Source organism: Oncorhynchus nerka, linkage group LG17 (assembly GCF_034236695.1).
Source record: "Oncorhynchus nerka isolate Pitt River linkage group LG17, Oner_Uvic_2.0, whole genome shotgun sequence".
In the NCBI taxonomy this organism is placed as follows: domain Eukaryota; kingdom Metazoa; phylum Chordata; class Actinopteri; order Salmoniformes; family Salmonidae; genus Oncorhynchus; species Oncorhynchus nerka.
In genome coordinates, this window is record NC_088412.1 from 20884721 (window position 1) to 20902116 (window position 17396).

Here is a 17396-nt window from a genome sequence, read left to right on the forward strand (position 1 = left end):
CTGTTTGACAGCTTCAATGTGCCTCATCGTGCAGTATGATGTCCCCTGTCCACAATGCTGTACACTATCAAAGGTAATGGTTACAACCTTTACAACCCCCTACACGCTGATGCCAAACGTAACGACACTACCCAAAGCTTCAGTGCCACTCCCCTACTTTCCACCCCATTCCTCAAACCCTGTGTATAAATAATACTAAAATACTTAAGGGACTAACATGTCACTTATATTTTTATTAAAGATTGAATGTTAACGTTTCCTAAAGTGTAAAGCCTTATGGGAAGTGAACACACTGTCATATACAACCAAAGGTCATTTACAAAAGAGAAATTCCAGCAAAGCAGAACAATGCACTTGCCACTTTTAGTACATTTTCCAGATGGCTTGTATATGTTTTCCCTGACAGTACATTTGACTTAGAAAGCAGAGAGAACACAAGGGAGTTGCAGCAACATGAAGGGCAGACACTAAGGAGGATTACAGAAGATGGATCCTCTCTAGGGGAAGAATCCTAACGTCCGTTTAAGTCAAATTTTCACTTAGTCTCTCATCGGCATCAATGCATGACAAAGTAAAAAATTGATTTACATACAATTTAGAATTTGACCCTAAAATGACTCCTTCGTGGTTTAATGAGTAAACAATGCAGGAATGCAAAAACCAACTCTGTCTATAGACAGCCATTTAAACAGAATGTCATAAAAGCCCTTGAGGGAAAAGGAGGGAACTGAATTACATTCTGACCACACTGCTCATGTCGCACCTTAAAGTTGGTTGTCCACCGCCATATAAAGTCCAAAGAAGAAGAAGCCTGAAGGAGGAGAGATTACTAGAAACAAACTCGGTTTACCCTTTTATCTGTGGATTCATTGTCAGAGTAGAGGACCTTGTGCATTTCAGGTCAAATAACAACAATGTTTATATCCCTGGACAAATTAGCTAGCAACAACACGCTATCTAGCTAAATTGCCTTAAATGTTTAATGCTTTTCAACCTGTCCAAGTTAATACAGTTGGTTCAGAGTTTGTTTTGATATTTCAACCTGCATGCCCTGATCGAGTCTGGTGTGGGTGGTCAAAATCAACATGCGTGCAAGTGGTCTGGTCGGTATGTATGGCCTTACAATATGACCAGCTAAGAAAAACACCTACTCAGACAAAACTCTGTAAAAGCTGTTTTAAAGTTGCCAATCATCTCGGCATGCAAGCAAACACCTTGGTCAACACTGAATGACCTCGCGGTCAACGCAAAGTCGAGCTTTGACCTATTGTCTTTATTATTCCACATTACAAAAACATCTTACATTCAGAAACCGCACATACATGACGTTTAGTATTGCAGGTTAATCAGGGCTAAGAGAATATACACGCAGGAATGCAATTCTCGATCGAAAATGCAATTGCATCAGTGATTTCCCCTTTGCCATTAGTGTTTTGTTTCGATTTTCAGATTCTATGAAGCCAATAGAATTAAGGGCTCGATTCTATCAGATCTGTGCTAGCCGTCCTCCGAATAGCAGTTGTTTTGACGGTGTCGGAAGTGGAAATGTGTTACAGCTGTCATATCCACAAGCGGCTCCTTGCATTACCTTATCGCAGACACTGCCATGGAATGCAACGAAGTAAACACCCAACTTTATATCTGACAAATCCCATGCAGCCGCGTTACAAGTTATCTAACATGCTATGTGGATGTCGGCCAACATGGGATGACACGCAATCCGATTGGCCTAAAACCCTTTCCTTTTCATTACTTTAGAATGCTGCCAGACAACATCTGAAGTTAGTGCATTCTACTACAGACATCAAGCCTTTGATTAAATAGAAACCTTGGAAGTGCAATATTGTCCTATAGGAATGATGGATGTATATTAAGTGCTGCTGAAAAGTAAGATGTCATGGCCATCCATCTCTACACAATACTTCTACTGCAGCACAGACACAATGGTACCACTAAACTCAAAGTTATGAAATGTAAGTGTTGGACGTCCCGGTTTAAACTGACAGGGTGGCTGAGGATATTCATTCCACCAGTGAAAAGGAGTGAAATAATGTAAATAGTAAACCTAAACATTGTCCCTTTGTATAAGTACCTGTACGTAACTCTTGTGGTCATAAGGGATACACCATATAGACCCAGGGGTTTTTCCTGGTCAAGTGGTCAACAGTTAGTACCAGATTAGAGTCAGAGGTAGCGCTCATGAGAACACTGAAACCCCACGTGAGGAGGTGTTTGTTGGGGGAACCTCAGACCCTCCCCTGGGCCTGGCTAGGCCTCAGACTCCTCCTCATCCGGTGCGCCTCCGTTAGCCGTGTTGCCTGTCTCGTTGTCCAGCAGGAGGAACTTGCCCTCGTTGGTCAGAGGCATGTTCTTCAACAGCTGGACAAGAGCCTCTGGGTCCTTCACACACACACACACACACACACACACACACACACACACACACACACACACACACATTAGTGGGTTAGATTGAGAATGAGTAAATTGAGATTGATTTAAAAACATACCTTCTTTGCCTCCATAATATCCTTCCCCAAGCTTATTGTGTAACATATCTGTGAATGAAGATATGACACAAATTACATTGTGAAACAGATGAACCCATGACAAGTAAAAGACAAGTGAATTCACTGACTGAAGGCTCTGTGCCATAGTGAGTCCAGCACATGAATGTGTTTAAGATGTCTTACCTTCTCCCCCTCTGTGTTGCTCTCAAAGACAAACGCACTGAAGGAGGGCTCTCCCTCCTCGTCGTCCTCGCTCCAGTCTCGCCCCTCCACCACAAAGCCCATCAGCCTGCCGTTCTCCTGGTGGGCCACAAACTGGGTCACCTCCTGTAGCTGGAACTGTGAGGGAGGAAGAGGAGAGAGAGAGCAAGACCAATAGTGATGAATTCATACTGAAACCTTAGTGCTATCACCAGGAGTGAAGCACTAGTGAACAGACAACATTACACTGATAACTACAGTATACTGCTGCGTTTACACAGGCAGCCCAATTCTGATATTTTTTCCACTAATTGTTCTTTTGACCAATCACATCAGATCTTTTTCAGAGCTGATCTGATTGATCAAAAGGCCAGTTAGTGGAAAAAAAAGATCAGAATTGGACTGCCTGTGTAAACGCACCCTACTAAGGTTACATTTTTTAGGCCCTTACACCGATTCTTGTGACTTGTGTCTGGGGGTCAATCAACCTGTGGTAAAGATAACAAAAAAGAGAGCACAATTAATCAACATAGCTGGCAGAAGCACAGTGGCAAGGTAAAAATCTGTAAGCACTTTCATAGGTCTGCTGCTTGACCGGTTACTGTACCTGAGACAGCTGCTCGTGACCATGAGATGGGACTCTGTGGTTCTGAAGATGTTGTGGATGGCTCGAGCCGCCAGCACCTGTCTCATGGCCTCATAGATCACTTCCTGGGTTTGTCCCGAACGCACCGCCATGGAGCCCAGGAACCGCACTGCAAACACCTGCTGCAGCAGGGAGTCTACACACACACACACACACACACACACACACACACACACACACACACACACACACAGACAGGCACACACATCAGGAGACAGAGAGGATCAGGGGATATGTAGTCCATAAAGAGTACAGTACCAATGAAAACTGGAATGGAGACACTCCTACCGTCGCTTTCAGGGGAGCAGTCATCGTCTGTTTCTCCGAAAGGGTTTGTACGCCTGTCAGCGAAGAAACACACACAATTAAACCCAGTTGAGCTATTATTGTACAAATCAGCGTACAAGTCAGTGTACAGGAACTGGTTCTGACACGCCAGCCCTGTGGTGACGATCTTACCTCCCTCCAGCCCTGTTCTGGTCCTGGAACTCCGAGGCAGGCAACATGATGTCAAACTGGATGGGTGTCCCGGGAACTATCAGGTCCTCTGGCTCAGGAGCACTAGAGGTCTTCTGGGACGCACCGCTAGAGGACTGCATCCCACCTGGCTTAGCCCTGCAGAAAGAGGGAGGGAAATTAAGAGAGAGGAAGAGTGAGTGTGAGTGTACTATCAGAATTCCTGAAATAACACATGCATATATTCTTTATTTTCCTCTTGGGGAAATCCAGGAAAAGCAAGGTGTTTCCTCTGCATGATTGAGGCTAACCTGTCTGGGTTGGGCGAGCCCTCCCCTCTCTTCTCAAAGCTGGTGATGGGAGTGACCGCCTGAATGGCTGTCTGGTTCAGTCTGATGGCCACTGCCTAAAGAGGGGAACAGGGTGCAGTTTCTGTCATTACACTGTAATAATGATAAAAGTCCTAACATTATGCTCTGTGACTAACACATGGTGCCACAAGAGGGCATAGTTTGGTTAATTATACTGGGAACATTATTTAGTTTGAGGCAGGTATAGAAGTAGTCTGGGATCAAACCAACCTTATTTACTGTCATCAATAGATTATTATAAGACCTACATAATACATAACAGGCTATGTACACCATATAGGCCTATGAAAAGTATCAATTGGAAGCAGTACTTGACCTTACACTAACCCATCAGTTGTTTGCATCTTGCCAGAGTTGCTTCCTGGTTTGTTTGGAATAAACAAATTACCCACGGGCACTAGGGAGCCATGAGGTCAGAGACGAAGTAACAGAACATACGATGCATTTGTTTATGTGTACAAATGAAGGAAAAGCACACTTCTGAACATGCAGAACCCGCTGGTGCACGCACACATATGCACCCACAAGCATGCATACACACACAGTATAGATAGAGCCTCTTAGTCTTGTTATGTGCATAGAGAATGGGTTTAAGTTCAACTGGGTGGAATCAGCAGCCTCTGATAATCAGATGTAGGATCATCCAGATGTAGGATCTTCATTTGACCCAGTTTGCTACAACAGGAAAATAATCCTGACGCAACAGGAAATGTGGATTATAATTCACGTACATTTTTGTACTGGTTGGTACAGTTTTCTTTAGGGCAAATCAAGTCTGAAATTTCAAAGTGAAAATTGCAAACCTTTTAAAAACTGAAATACATTACAATTTGGCATGTCCTGCTATGCAGTAAAATACAAAGTAACAAAAGCGTGATCAAATTAAGATCTTTCATCTGTAAAACACCATATCCCAGTTTAGAGATATCCCATGGGAGCACAATCATCTCTAAAACAATCAGGAAATCTGCTAAAAACTAGACCAGACCAGAGCATAATCAGCCCCCTGCAAAGTCTCTAGGGCTATAGTGGACTCTGGAAACATCCTGTCCTGTATCAGTCAATCACAGTGCCCTGCTGCTACACATATGGAATGGACTTGGTGTAAATAAAAAATAAATAAAAAACATGTCTGTCTTCGCCTTATCACACCCACAACAAAATATTGATTTATTCATTGTGACTTCTTTCAAGTGCTATGAAATACTACTGATGTACTACTTATCTCACTGTATTGATTAGAGAGAGTATATATATTGTACCTCAGGGTTGTCAGTCAGGTAGATCTGTCGGGAGATATTGTTCAAAGTGCAAATCCACTGGAGATGAGAAACGGAGGAAAGTATTAGACTCACAGCCATTGCTCAACAAACATCAGCGATTTCAAATAGCTCCTCTAATGCAGGTTGTGACAGGCAGACAAGAAGAACTTTCATGGATGAAAACGTAACAATGTATTTTAACACATGGATGAAAGAAACCTATGAAACAAACAGGTACAAAAGATTTGACTGGTATGATACATACTTCTTCATATTCCCTTTTGCTCTCTGCTTGTAAAATCATTGACCTGCAAAATCCCAATAACAAAATTAAAACACAACACTGTTTGTAGGCTCATAAGAAGTCTTCCTCACAAATCTGTGCGTGACCAGTGAGGGTCTTGGTGAGGAGGAAGTGTGAATACTTAGCGTACATACGTTTTACCATTGGGGGAGGTGATCTGAAAACAGTAGCGTCTGTCCTCGCACTCTACGGCCATGACAGAGCTGTTATCCAGGTCTAGCACCATGCCCCCTGCCACTGCCCCTCTCGGCTGGCACATGAGGTTCCCTCCTTGGGTGAAGAAGTAAAGCCGGTCCCAGGCTGTGGTGACTAGGCCCGTCTTACTGTTGTGGAGCAGAAAAGGGTTGTGTTCATTACTGCACACCATAAAAAATAAATAAATAGGTCAAACTTCTGCAACGTAAAACATAAACAATAATTCAGGTAGTCCTTTCCCCCCATTTGCTTCCATTTCGTTCCTAGTGAACACCAGTTCACAGTGTTGGAGCAGCTGCCGTCTCCATGACTCAGCTATTAGAACGAAACATCTCAATCGGAAATCTAAAAGCAATCAGAAAGTGCTGACAGCTCAAATCGCAAAACTTTTTGTAGGACTCAGATCTGTCCATAAAAAAAAAACAGAGAACTAATTATCTTTTGGCATAGCTGCGCTTGACAAGCATTTGAGACAGATGTGTCATTAAATAAAATGTCATTCTGCAGAACCTTTTATTTCGTGCTGCAGACATTTGTCAAAGACTGTATTTGACAGCTCTGACACTTTACTAAATCACAACGTCAGTTCTGCAATTCTACCTCAAGCCAAGTTTTTCTTCTTATATTTAGCTATAATCGTAGCTGACAGCCCACCTTGCCAGAGCTGACAAACAAATTGTATTCACTGAAGCACAAAGAGTGTCAGTGTCACTTTGAGACAACTTGTAATTGTAGTTTGACATATTCATTAATGTTTCCTTTGATACGGAATAAAAACAAGACCTGCAGACAATAGTGACACAATTGTTCAAAATTGAACACATCCAGCTATAGCCTGAAAACGTTAAACAAGGAGAAGACACTGAACACTGACACACCAATTTGAAAAAAAAAGAGCATTGAATGAAGGACTGAGTGAAATGAAATCACCCTTGAATGCAAGATATTGGAAGACTGAATTGAACTTAATCAAGCAGAGCCTTACTTCCTGATGTTGAGGTAGCCTGCCTTCTGTATGAGGGTGCGGTTGACAGGGGCGGGGTCGCGGTCAGGCATGTAGACCGTGTCCTCCATGGAGAGCAGCTCTCTCTGGGTCATACGCATGGCCTCAGCCTCTGAGTCCAACTGAGCCTGGATATTTTGTGTCATGCTGGACACTGACCCCAGGAAGCTGTCCATTTTCTTTGAAACTAGATCTATGCCTTTCTTATAGAAGTTGATCTGAGAGGGACACAAAGAGAGAAGACATTCATTGCTTCTCCAGTTCTGACTTGCTGTAGGACCACAGCAGTGCGTGGTGTCCTGGTTTATTGCGGTAGGAATAAAGAGTGTGTTGATATTGGGTTAACGACTTGCAATGTGGATTTGGGTGTGTGTTGGTACCTGGGCCTGTGTGTAACCAAGCATGGGCTCCAGCATGGCCACTCTCTTGCGGTACTGCAGGGCGTTGAGGGCACAATAGTACTGCATGGAGGCCTGGTGCTGCTTCCTCCTGGAGTAGGCCACCTCCCCCACCAATTCAGATTTCACCTGCACCATAACACAGCAGTTAATCACACACACACACGTCATTTAGCAGACGCTCTTATCCGGTGCGACTTACAGGAGCGATTAGGGTTAAGTGCCTTGCTTAAGGGCACAGACAGATTGTGACCTTTCGGTTTCTGGCCCAACACTCTTAACCTCTAGGCTACCTGTCCGCCCACATATACCCAGCTAATCAGCAACATGACCTCTCAACTAACATATGTCATGACCTCTCAACTATTATGAGGCAATGTTATCTATTGTACCAGTTTAACAGGTACTACCAGTGTGGTGTTGTACTGTTAAGAGGTTTGGCTAGTACACGTCTCATACAGTCCCCATCACTACCTTCTCATTCTCCTTCTTCTTGGGCAGTCTGCTGTACTTGACCATGGCAGCCTCATGCTCTGTGAGGGGGAAGGAGTGGATATGAGCTAAGACGATCAGCTACTGTGTTATACCAACTCCAAAACCATATTTGAGAAGAATTTGAGAAGCCCATACATACCATCACAGGCGATACCAAATATTTCTCTCAATGTGCTTATCTCTGAAAAGTCCAATACAGATTCAGTGTCAAAATCACAAAACCAGAATCAATCACATACAGATTATATTCAAAATGAGTGAAAGCAACTGGCTGATGAGCAAGTGTTTGTGTATACCTGTAAGATCCTTCTCTCTGAACTGGATCATGGGAAAGATCATCCTGTCAGCCATCTGAGTGGCCAGCTCTGAGTGTAGTGTATTCAGCTGGGGAGGAGAGAGAACTAAATTACCCAGAGGCACCCTGAAAACAGCAGGGGTTGATGGATTGTGGTTCAAAAGCAGTTAATTCAAATTATTGCTCATCACACAGCCAAATCCCTATTGAGTAATTGAGAACCAGTCAAAACACATTTTCTTGGTCTGAAGAGGAATTTCATCCTGTAATTTCTTACCAATATAAAGCATATACCCTATCCTCAACTTGGACTGGTTCATTTCACTATCAAGTCATATTCAAAGAAGTCAAATTCAGATAAGTGCTAAACCATCTACCAAGTAAACACACAGTGGTGTACAACACCTGCAGTAGTGTGAACCTACAGTCAGAGCAGGGTTAGGTGTAATCTGCAGGAAGATGGATGCATTCTTTAGGCCTGTGTAGTTAGGCCAGAAGGGCAAACAATGACTGCTCTAATGCCTCTCCAGCACAGGCTAGCCAGCCAGGCCCACAGACCCCCTATGCCTCAATCCATCTGTCTAAAAAAACAGTTTTTTACATTTCAGCAGACACTCTTATCCAGAGCGATTTACATGAGCAATTAGGGTTAAGTGACTTGTGCAAGGGCACACTGACAGTTTTTTTCACATAGTCGGCTCAGGCATTCGACTTTTCAGTTACTGGCCCAACGCTCTTAACCACTAGACTACACCGCCACCTCCAGGAAAGCCAGAGTGATTCTCTACCTGGCTGTACCTCTACTGGTCTCTCTACCTCATCCTGGAGGCCATAGCCTCTACAGAGAGCTGCTCTAATGTTGAAACGTGTCAGTTGTAATGACAAGGGAAAGCCTATAATTCAACTTCCAATGCATACAATTGTGACAGGGTGTTTGGGGAATATTTTTACCACCTCCATATATTCCATGACTGTTGCACACATCCACACACTGTCGTTGACACTCACTCTTCTCAGACCAGAAACTCCTATATGCACACAAACACTCCCTGTGTAAACAGCATTCTCACAAACACGCACAGATGCACTAGCCTCACCTCCCCCACAGTTTTTGCAAATTGCTGCAGTGTGCTGATCACCTCCTCGTCACCTTTACCAAGGGCAAAATTCTGAAGAAAACAATATGTGACTTAAAAATGTCATAAAACACTGAATTTAGCACATTCCAAATAAACATTGAGGCTATGATGTTAGAAATACTAAATTCCCATCAAACTGCTGGCATGCTGCTCTCTCCTGTAAAGGGACAATATGCTAACAAACCCAATGGTAGAAGTCTTAGTTAATAGATCCCCATTAGCTGTTGCTATTTCAGCAGCTGCTCTACCTGGGGTCCAACACAAAATGTTAAAAAATGACATAATACAGAACATTAATAGACAAGAACTCAAAGGACAGAACTACATACATTTAAAGACTTTCTGAAATAATGCTAGTTAACAGATATATCGCAATACACTGCAGTTATGTACATGATCGTTGTCCAATATTCTCAATGAGACATACTTGCTTCTCATACTCCAGTAGCTGTCTGGACAGCTGTTCTGTAGCCAATCCCATCTCACTCTGGAGAACACAGGAAGTGATGTCATTAGCAGTTTATCCTCTGGATGAACCGTCTTACACGAAATCAACTCTCAGAAACTGCACACATGCAAACTAAGCTATTGTATCCTCACATAAAGAATCAATGACTTCAAATTGGATTGGACTAGGCTTGGGCGGTATACCATATAAACCGTATGCTGGGGTACTTGGAAATAGCCATGGGATGGTTTTTCCAATACCGTCAATACCGTAGAAACCATTTATTTGAGGTTTTTCAAAAAATGGTCATATTTGTAGGTATTTTTTCAAGTAAATACCTGCAGTCAACTTGTGCAATGTGTTAGGAGATAAAGCAGATCACATTCTTATTTCACCGGTGACATTATGAAGCTTACTTTCTTCCTCAGCACAGTTGAGCCAGTCACACTTTGTTTGTAAGTAGCACAACAGGAGAAAGTGGGAGCGGGTGAGTTCAGCTGTGTATTGATTGACAGGGGTCACGTTTTATTGGAAGTCTGTGTTTTTTTCTTCAATAGAGTGATCAGGGATGTGCAAATATAGTTTTCCTTCAAAGAAAATACATTAGTTCAACACATTCGACAGACAAATATTTTTCATCAGATGACAACGCTATTTGGCTGGCAGCCACACAAGTAAATGCGCTTCCAATGAAAAAGCAAGGTATTTTTTGCAAAAACAATGCATGGTCATCATATTTCTAATGTTTAGGCCCATCATAGAAATAATGAAGTCAGCTACATTTCGTAATGTTTTGCCTAATGCTAATCTTGCATTTTAACTGAGAAAAATAGGCTGGCTACACCAAGAAAAGTACTGTGGAAAAGAAGCTACACATCAGTTGGAGCGCTGTCTGTTGGTATAATGCCTGTTCGTGAATTCTCATACGAGTTAAGAAGTGCAACTGAAGCACAAAATTAGTCTGATGCCAAGCAGAAATTACAATAAGAAGCATTTTAGATATGAGATTACAAAATGCAGGAAGATATTTCTTAACCGTTGTATTATTGTTTTCTGCTTGTAAAACTCAGAATTATGCATTAACATGGCCGCTAGTTTAACTTGCTATCTAAGTAAGTGGCTGAAATAATAAGGTGACGGGCATCATATGGTGTTTGAGAAGTCAAAGCCCTTTGGATGAGTTCTGTACAGCTGCCACTGCTATCTTGAATCTTGAATTCTTTGTTTTGTTCTGCTCTCACCTGTCTTCTCCTCCCCATCTTCTCTGAGCAGAGCAGGCAGGCCCGTTGCCCTATCGACTCCAGACTCCACAGAGACACAGTGTGAACACACGCTGCTCCAGAGCTAGTACTGAATGAGTCAAAACTTTGTTCATTTGCACAATGTCTCTCGTTCACATTCACTTGAAAATGTACAAACTCACCTAAAATGACATTCGGTAGCTCCTACCAATATATGTATAGCTTTATGAGCTGGATTGCCCATCTTCGCAATTTGATTAATTTCATTTGGGATCATTAGCATATATTAGTGAGCAGCCTCCATGGAAATGATCTATTACTTGTGCTAATTTTGTTATCATTCTGGTAATAAACGCCCAATGCACTATTTTGGCTCCCCCTTGTGTACTAAGCCTGTAATACTGTAAATTCCAGGGTGAGAGAAGGATGGTATGACAATATGAAAATGTGGATACCGCCCAACCCTAGATTGCATGTGTGTGCATGCGTGTGTGTTACCTGGGCTCCATACACCCTCTGCATGGACTGAAGCAGCTGGTTGGTGTAGTCTGTGAGAGTCCCTGCATCTTCCTCAAACACACTGAGCAAGGAGCGAGTCTGTAGAGAAGAGAAGGACACACAGAAACCTATGACAAATGGCAGACAGACAGGCAGGCAATGGAATAAACAGACAGGCAGGCAGAAGGGAAGCAGCCAGACAGCCAGCCAGACAGACAGCCAGCCAGACAGATAGAAAAATGCTGACATAGACCAAATGAGGGATAAGCTTGTAAGACCTTCAGCCTGTAATTGTCTGGATACTGGCGCAGTGTGGTAAGCTGGTATGGGTGCGGCAAAGAGGCACACACCTTTATTTAATGATTTATACTGCTGAAGTCGGACGGTTACATAGACTTAGGTAGGAGTCATTAAAACTTGTTTTTCAACCACTCCACAAACATCTTGCTAACAAACTATAGTTTTGGCAAGTCCGTTAGGACATCTCCCTTGTGAATGACACAAGTCATTTTTCCATCAATTGTTACAGACAGATTATTTAACTTATAATTCACTGTATCACAATTCTAGTGGGTCAGAAGTTTCCATACACTAAGTTGACTGTGCCTTTAAACAGCTTGGAAAAATCCAGAAAATTATGTCATGGCTTTAGAAGCTTCTGATAGGCTAATTGACATCATTTGAGTCAATTGGAGGTGTACCTGTGGATGTATTTCAAGGCCTACCTACCTGCCTCATGGGAAAATCTAAAGAAATCAGTCAAGACCTCAGAAAAAAATGAGAGACCTCCACAAGTCTGGTTCATCCTTGGGAGCAATTTCCAAACGCCTGAAGGTACCACGTTCATCTATACAAACAATAGTACGCAAGTCTAAACACCATGGGACCACGCAGCCGTCATCCCGCTCAGGAAGGAGATGAGTTCGGTCTCCTTCTCTAGAGAAGAACGTACTTTGGTGCGAAAAGTGCAAATCAAGCCCAGAACAACAGCAAAGGACCTTGTGAAGATGCTGGAGGAAACAGGTACAAAAGTATCTATATCCACAGTAAAACGAGTCCTATATCGACATAACCTAAAAGGCCCTTCAGCAAGGAAAAAGCCACGGCTCCAAAACCGCCATAAAAAAGCCAGACTATGGTTTGCAACTGCACATGGGAACAAAGATCACACTTTTTGGAGAAATGTCCTCTGGTCTGATGAAACAAAAATACAACTGATTAGCCATAATGACCATCGTTATGTTTGGAGGAAAAAGGGGAGGCTTGCAAGCCGAAGAACACTATCCCAAACGTGAAGCACAGGGGTGGCAGCATCATGTTGTGGGGGTGCCTTGCTGCAGGAGGGACTGATGCACTTCACAAAATAGATGGCATCATGAGGCAGGAAAATGATGTGGATATATTGAAGCAACATCTCAAGACATCAGTCAGGAAGTTAAAGCTTGGTCGCAAATGGGTCTCCCAAATGAACAATGACCCCAAGCATACTTCCAAAGTTGTGGCAAAATGGTTTAAGTATAACAAAGTCAAGGTATTGGAGTGGCCATCACAAAGCCCTGACCTCAATCGTACAGAAAAGTTGTGGGCAGAACTGAAAAGGCGTGTGCAAGCAAGGAGGCCTACAAACCTGACTCAGTTTCACCAGCTCTGTCAGGAGGAATGGGCCAAAAATGCACCCAACTTATTGTGGAAGGCTACCAGAAACGTTTGACCCAAGTTAAACAATTTAAAGGCAATGCTACCAAATACTAATTGAGTGTATGTAAACTTCTGACCCACTGGGAATGTGATGAAATAAATCAAATATGAAATAAATAATTATTTCTAATATTATTCTGACATTTCACATTCTTAAAATAAAGTGGTGATCCTAACTGACCTAAAACAGGGAATTTTTACTAGGATTAAATGTCAGGAATTGTGAAAAACTGAGTTTAAATGTATTTGGCTAGGTGTATGTAAACTTCTGACTTCAACTGTATTTACATACCATTTGTAGGCCTAGCCCCTTTATTCATAAATATGCTGATTTGAAATGTGACTTTCTCATCCCTAACTCACTCAAATTGATTCCATGATTTGAATAGGAAGAACTATTCTGAAATATGCAGAGCAAGACACAAGCCGCAGGCATACAGTACCAGTCAAACAAATCTAAATATATTTTATACTGTATTTCAGATTCTTCAAAGTAGCCACCCTTTGCCTTGATTTTCTACATTGTAGAATAATAGTGAAGACATCAAAACTATGAAATAACACACATGGAATCATTTAGTAACCAAAAAAGTGTTAAAAAAATCTAAATATATTTTATATTTCAGATTCTTCAAAGTAGCCACCCTTTTCCTTGATGACAGCTTTGCACTCTCTTGGCATTCTCTCAACCAGCTTTATGAGGTAGTCATCTGGAATGCATTTCAATGAACAGGTGTGCCTTGTTAAAACGTTAATTTGTGGAATTTCTTTCCTTAATGCGTTTGAGCCAATCAGTTGTGTTGTGACAAGGTTTTTATTTAACCGTTATTTAAGGTAGGGGTGGTATACAGAAGATAGCCGTATTTGGTAAAAGACCAAGTCCATATTATGGCAAGAACCGCTAAAATAAGCAAAGAGAAACAACAGTCCATCATTACTTTAAGACATGAAGGTCAGTCAATCCGGAAAATGTCAAGACCTTTGAAAGAATCTTCAAGTGCAGTCGCAAAAACCATCAAGGGCTATGATGAGGACCACCACAGGAAAGGAAGACCCAGAGTTACCTCTGCTGCAGAGGATAAGTTCATTACAGTTAACTGGCTCTCATGAGGACCACCACAGGAAAGGAAGACCCAGAGTTACCTCTGCTTCAGAGGATAAGTTCATTACAGTTAACTGCACCTCAGATTGTAGCTCAAATAAATACTTCAGAGTTCAAGTAACAGACCCATCTCAAAGTCAACTGTTTAGAGGAGGTTGCGTGAATCAGGCCTTCAAAGTCAATTTCTGCAAAGAAACCACTACTAAAGGACACCAATAATAATAAGAAACTTGCTTGGGCCAAGAAACATGAGCAATGCACAATTCAAGGCACGCTTAACCAGCATGGCTTCCACAGCATTCTGCAGCGATACGCCATCCCATCTGGTTTGGCTTAGTGGGACTATCATTTGTTTTTCAACAGGACAATGACCCAACACACCTCCACCAAGAAGGAGAGTGATGAAATGCTGCATCAGATGACTTGGCCTCCACAATCACCATACCTCAACCCAATTGTTTGGGATGAGATAGTTTGGGATGAGTTGGACCGCAGAGTGAAGGAAAAGTTGCCAACAAGTGTTAAACATATGTGGGAACTCCTTCAAGGATGTTGGAAAAACATTCCAGGTGAAGATGGTTGAGAGAATGCCAAGAGTGTCATCAAAGCAGACAGTGGCTACTTTAAAATACTCAAATCTCAAATATATTTTGACCTGCTTTACTATTTCTGGGTTACTACATGAGTCCATGTGTTATGTCATAGTTTCGATGTCTTCACTATTATTCTACAATGCAGAAAATAGTACAAATAAAGAAAAACCTTTGAATGAGTAGGTGTCCAAACTTTTGACTAGTACTGTATGTTGAACTTAAACTCAAAGGACCCAGTCGTAAGCTACATGCATATTTAAGATACAACATCATTTAAGTGCATGTAATATGCTTGATTTTTCTGACACAGCCCATTATAGCATAAGTGCCAGTGAAGCCTAGCCTAAAGAAATGTAGCCTAAATTTGGTTGTATCTGCAAGTGGAAAATATCAAGAAGACTCTTTGCCTAACTGTTATTAAGTAGTATTAGAATACGTGTAATTAAGACAGTGTTATAACGTTTGATTAAGAGTTTGATTAGTAACAGTCGGCTACAAATATTAACTGAATTACATTCCCACACCACCAAAGCTATTGGGGACAATTAGGTTTAGTCAGTGCCTGAAATCATGACTGAAATATACTTCAGATTGCAGTCCCATAGCTGGGAAGTTTAGGCCATTGACCAATGGATTCCCATACTCAGAAACCCCTACAACAGCCCGTAAAATAGGCCGAGGCCCCAACTCCGGTGCTTTTTAAAAACAACATATATGAACACTTCCGTCAAACAAATCATCCATGTAATTCGCAAAACATAATGGTCTACACTACAGAAGACTGTGACTGTCACAATAAACAACCAGTCGTTGTTCTGATGCACACTGTTTTATCAACTGCCAACTACAGGCCGGGCGATGCGCAACTCATCACGTCACTGCTCACACCAGAAAGGGAAAGGCATTCTCGAATCTCGAGCAATATGCAAATTATACGCGACATTTGTTTCTGATATGAATTAGGTACGATTTGTGACACATTGTATCAACTTTGTATCGGATACATAGCCAATGCGCGAGTGTGCAACTGCGGAATAGTGTACATTTCCAAAACAATGAGCCAATTCAAAGCTGTCATCGTCGAGTTGAGTAAATAGCCTACAACAGTGGAGCTGGTTTAGCCAATTTCACATCTCCTACAAGACCTTTCCTCTCAATAACGGCACATAACATAAACATAGTATCGACCCACCTGAGGACTGTCCTGCAAAGCCTCTTCCAAAAGCAACGTATGGACGGCTGGCATCTTGTTCACAGCGAAGAGAACGGACTTGAATTATTTAGCGCGTGGACTCTCTTTCCCAGAGAGCTTTGTCTGCGGATGTGGGTGACACGTGTCATTTGTAGGCGTTCCTTGGCCAGCCAGTCTTAGAGCAGCCAGTGACCAGTCGTGCAAGGGTTCTGCCCTGACCACTGACATAATTTAGAATCAGACACGCTTACTTGAGGCCACCCGCAATACAAGTTACAAGAATATGCTTGTTCTGAAAACGAGCTGTCTTTGAATGTTGAACTCCTGTTGTATTAGCTGTTGTAGGCTTTCTCTGTAGCCTGTAGGCTCACTGTCAATGGGATGAGAAACAAGACAACAGTGTCCCCCACTGGATGCATGGGTAATTACATTTACTGTAATCTATTAGTGCCAATCAAATCATAAAACGTACCTGAATATGACCTCATTTTGAGGGACTATTCAGTTTAAAGGGAACGTTAGGGGATTCAGTTGTATGCAACTATATCCCAACACTTGCGTTGAACTCTGTTCAGTGGCTTATGAAATGAACACCAAAAACAACAAAAAAAGGACATTGAGCGATGAGTCATTCGAAAACATGTTGAGATGAAAAGAGGTCATGGCTCCTGAAATTGAAAACCTGTAAAGTAATCTAGCTCTGTAATCATCCTTGTAGTCTATTTATAATATTTCACAAAGGTGAGGATTGACACGAGCTGTTCAAATCAAGTCAAATCAAATTGTATTTGTGACATTTGCAGAATACAACAGGTATTCGGTATACAGTGAAATGCTTACTTACAAGCCCTTAACCAACAATGCAGTTTCAAGAAAAACAAGTGTTAAGAAAGTATTTACTAAAATAAACTGAAGCAAAAAAATGAATAAATAAAAAATAACAAAATTGAAAAATAAAAAATAATTAAAGAGCAACAATAAAAGTCAATGTGCGGGGGCACAGGTTAGTCAAGGTAATTAAGGGTAATATGTACATGTAGGTAAAGGCAAAGTAACCTTGCACACATAATAAACAGAGAGTAGCAGCAGCGTAAAAATGGGTGTGGTGGTGGGGGGGGTCAATGCAAACAGTCCGGGTAGCCATTTTATTAGCTGTTCAGGAGTCTTGTGGCTTGGAGTAGAGGCTGTTAAGAAACCTTTTGGACCTAGACTTGGTGCTCCGGTACCGCTTGCTGGAGAACAGTCTATGACTAGGGTGGCTGGAGTCTTTGGTAATTTTAGGGCCATCCTCTGACACCAACTGGTATAGAGGTCCTGGATGGCAGGAAGCTTGGCCCCAGTGATGTACT

The 17396-nt window shown here is 42.0% G+C and overlaps 1 protein-coding gene across 1 annotated transcript; it reads right to left on the reverse strand.

The window, feature by feature from the left end:
* Nucleotides 1-213: 213 nt before the first annotated feature.
* LOC115144867 (DCC-interacting protein 13-beta-like) lies at nt 214-16182 on the reverse strand. Its single transcript, XM_029685964.2, has 20 exons — nt 16048-16182; nt 11463-11561; nt 9703-9762; nt 9234-9305; nt 8138-8225; nt 7981-8022; nt 7821-7879; nt 7329-7475; nt 6931-7166; nt 5885-6073; nt 5712-5754; nt 5447-5503; nt 4125-4219; nt 3817-3972; nt 3646-3698; nt 3319-3493; nt 3163-3199; nt 2694-2849; nt 2511-2558; nt 214-2400 (listed from the first exon to the last, which is right to left on the reverse strand). The coding sequence occupies exons 1-20, from the start codon at nt 16099-16101 to the stop codon at nt 2269-2271; spliced, it is 1998 nt and encodes a 665-aa protein (XP_029541824.1). The 5' UTR covers nt 16102-16182; the 3' UTR covers nt 214-2268.
* Nucleotides 16183-17396: the final 1214 nt, after the last annotated feature.